This window comes from Sinocyclocheilus grahami, unplaced genomic scaffold (genome assembly GCF_001515645.1).
Source record: "Sinocyclocheilus grahami isolate Dianchi unplaced genomic scaffold, SAMN03320097.WGS_v1.1 scaffold1383.1, whole genome shotgun sequence".
Taxonomy (NCBI): Eukaryota; Metazoa; Chordata; class Actinopteri; order Cypriniformes; family Cyprinidae; genus Sinocyclocheilus; species Sinocyclocheilus grahami.
Genome location: NW_015506562.1, coordinates 31400 through 32349, shown reverse-complemented (window position 1 = coordinate 32349; position 950 = coordinate 31400). Strand labels below are relative to the sequence as shown.

The following is a 950-nucleotide window of genomic DNA, read 5'->3' as shown; positions in this document are numbered from 1 at the left end:
CACACACAAAGAGAATTAAAAATACACAATGAAGAGTAAAAATGGGACAATGTCTAGGTCCACTTATTGTACCTGAACAATTACAGGTGACTTCCGGGCTGTTTAGTTCCTCCCATTTTGCCAGTTCCTTCAAATTGTATTTAGGTATGATGATTGTCGCATCAAATTTGTATTTAGGTATGATGTTACCAATAAACCACAGTGACTATACTTGTGCTGATGGTAAGAACTGTTAAATCTTACTGGATTTGTACACCAGAAAATAAAGGGTTTTGTCAATTGTTACTTGAATGTATAACATTCACAGGACCTTTCCATTCTTTATAGTGAGACTGTAAAGAATTGCTCACTGAAAGCTGCTTTGGGGGACCAAAAGTAGTTCTATGGCATTGCTGCTAAAACCTTTTTTGACCCTTTTAAGAGTGTAGTTGAGAATCCTCTTGGTAACTACAATCTCTTACAGATGACTGAGGATGAGCTTGTCTACACCTTTGCTGTTACCTACACTCCTGAGGCACTTGCTGGCACTCCGATTACCCGTACCAATGGTGCAGTTGTTGGTGTTCAATGCCACTATCAAAGGTAAGTGACTGGATGTGACTTTCAGCACTCTCTTGTTGCAACTGGAAGTGTTTATTTGGTACCTCCTTGAACTGAAGGTTCTATAATGTGAGCAGTAATGCTTTGAGGCCAACTTGGGTCCCTTATGCCTCAACGGAGGTTGGCGAGGAAGTCTTGCTGTTCACACTGAAGCTCATGATGGGTTTGTGCAGTTTCTTTAGAGCTTAGGCCTTGTGAATGAGGCTGTGCCTAAGCTGTTTTCCTCTTGCAGATGACTGGTCCTATCAGAGGCCTTCAAACTTGTACTTCCTGGGTGATGTTATTAATATTGAGGCATCCGTGAAGGTGTACAACCACGTCCCACTGCGTGTGTTTGTGGACAGCTGTGT

The 950-nt window shown here is 41.9% G+C and overlaps 1 protein-coding gene across 1 annotated transcript in view; it reads left to right on the top strand.

Moving 5' to 3' along the window:
• The window catches only part of LOC107569819 (zona pellucida sperm-binding protein 3-like), a 5196-nt gene that overhangs the window by 3158 nt on the left and 1088 nt on the right, over nucleotides 1-950 (top strand). Inside the window, exons 2-4 of the mRNA XM_016255975.1 lie at nucleotides 464-582; nucleotides 660-763; nucleotides 833-948. Of these exons, the coding sequence (XP_016111461.1) occupies nucleotides 464-582; nucleotides 660-763; nucleotides 833-948 (339 nt within the window). The remainder of the gene's footprint in view (nucleotides 1-463; nucleotides 583-659; nucleotides 764-832; nucleotides 949-950) is intronic.